Source organism: Coffea eugenioides, chromosome 9, assembly GCF_003713205.1.
Source record: "Coffea eugenioides isolate CCC68of chromosome 9, Ceug_1.0, whole genome shotgun sequence".
Lineage (NCBI taxonomy): Eukaryota > Viridiplantae > Streptophyta > Magnoliopsida > Gentianales > Rubiaceae > Coffea > Coffea eugenioides.
This window is the reverse complement of record NC_040043.1, coordinates 15,493,187-15,495,439: the sequence shown is the minus strand read 5'-3', so window position 1 is coordinate 15,495,439 and position 2,253 is coordinate 15,493,187. Positions and strand designations below refer to the sequence as shown.

Here is a 2,253-nt window from a genome sequence, read left to right as displayed (position 1 = left end):
CTATGCCGGGGCACCTGCTGGAGATGCCGCTGGTGCAGGGGGGATTGGCCGGCGGTGCGGCTGGCGCTGGCGCTGGGGCCGAGGGTGCAGCCGGGGGCTCGGAACTATGTTCATCACCAGGCATGAATACCCTACCAAGGCAACAAGATATAAGACCTACAACAACAATCACGGCTGCGATGAGATACCACTCTTGTTTTCCATCCATATTTAGATGTTAATAAGGGCTAAGGAGGAGCAATGGAGAATTATGCAAAACAGTATTGTTTTTTTTACTTAGAAAGCCTGTGTGAGATATAAATAACCAAACTAGACTTGTAGAATTGGAAAGTAACACAATTGAAATTAGAAACTAACATATTGGTGATAAGAGTTTATTTTACGTATTTTTAAGTGCATTTTATTAGTTAATTTTGAGTTGATTATTTAGTTTTATAATTAAAATAAAGAGGTTTTTGGTAAAATTATATATTTTTGGTAAAAGTGGATAATATTGCATTTCTATTGATTTTAATGGTAAAAACTTCATTTTTATGCAGGAATGATGATTCAATCAACAAAGGATGTCAAATGAGGTGAAAAATAGAGATTTGGTGATGAATTCAAGTGGTAACAAGAAGAATGAAGTGAAAAACGTTCAAGTGAGGAAATGCAATACAAGTCAGTTTTGACACTCTTTGGTAATTTGACTATATCTGGAGCTACACTTATCGGATTAAGGTGATCTTTATACCATTTTAAAGATAAGAAATAGACCTACAATTGTTATGAAAATATCGAAATCCAATTCTGCCATTTTCATGGACAAAAAGTCGGAATACAGAAGCTACATTTTGTGGTCGGAAGTTAAAACAGAGGTTTGACCAGGTGTTAGTATTTCGATCATATATCAGGTTACAAAACTCCGATTTGGATGATTTGTGAAGCATTGGAAAGATAACTCAAAGGGCTACAACTTTTGTGTTTTACACAAAAGCCAGTTCAGCCTTCATCATAGAGAAAATCGCAGTTGAAAGAAGGCCAGAGTAAAAACGCGAGTATAAAAAACGCGAGTTTATTCCGCGTTTTGTGTAGGCGCGTTTTGCAGCCGAAATTCTGCAATTTGACTCAGCCATTTCTCTTGTTTTCATACCACTTTCCAGCTATAAGATGCAAGGGAATTCGCTGCACATGCTTCAGAAGACAAAAGGGCAAGAAATGTGGCTTATTTTCAAGTCAAAAACATTGGTTATTGACTATCCTAACAAAGTTGAGATTTGGGAATCAAAAGGTGGAATTGGACTTGGAAAAATGGAGCTCTTGAGCAGTTTTTATGCAGAGACATTGGGAGATGTCTGGACATCTAGACGTAGCCAGATTTTCTGATAGCAAATTCTCTCTAGCTAGCAAATATTGAGAATAGAGACATACGGGAGAACTTGGAGGGTGCAGAAATGTAGCTCTTTCATCTTCTGTGTGTTAGATTAGTTTAGTATAGAGTAGTATAGTTCATCCATTCTTGTATATTGGCTAGATTAGGATGAAGATGGAGATGAAGAAGGAGGAGTTGAAGCTCAAGTGACATGGGTTATCTCTTCTCCAACTCTTTATCTTTTATATCAGATTCTTAAGTTTAGTTAATATACAAGTTCTGGATTTTGTGTTCAATATGTGTCTCTAAAGTTTATGCCTTGGGTTTGGTTGAACTTTTTATAATTGTTAGTATTTGTTATTTAGTTATTTGATTGCTATGATTTGAGCAAGTTATTTAGCACTTTGGCTCTTTAAATCATGATTAATCTGGTACCATTGATTGTGATTATCTAAGGTGTTGTTTCTGTAATGAAAATTGAGATTTAACACTGGTTCAAGAAGTGCTAAACATAGGGAGTACACTCACGAAAGTAGAGGTGCACCTATGTGATTTTTAATGATTCATTTCATGTAATTTCACTGAAGAAATGAACTTGTAGCTAATTTCATAACCATGAGAATAGGTATGGATTAGTTATAAGTATAATTGATTCACTACGAAAGTAGGATTCAAATGCATAAGGAAATTACACCATAACTAACCTAGATGTAGTACTCAATGATCCAAATATAGACTTGCATGAGTAGTTAGGGATACCACAACCTAAGGAGCTTTTATTTGTTATTTTATATAATTTCAGTAGGTTAAATTTGTTATAATTCATTGATAGTCTAAATAATAGAGAAACTTTAGTAATACCGGTAATTGTTCACTCTTCCCTGTGGGATCGACCCGATATA

The 2,253-nt window shown here is 35.5% G+C and overlaps 1 protein-coding gene across 1 annotated transcript in view; it reads right to left on the bottom strand.

The window, feature by feature from the left end:
• The window catches only part of LOC113782308 (dammarenediol II synthase-like), a 6,420-nt gene continuing 4,167 nt past the window's right edge, over positions 1-2,253 (bottom strand). Inside the window, exon 8 of the mRNA XM_027328197.1 lies at positions 1-156. Coding sequence (XP_027183998.1) covers positions 1-156 — 156 coding nt within the window. The remainder of the gene's footprint in view (positions 157-2,253) is intronic.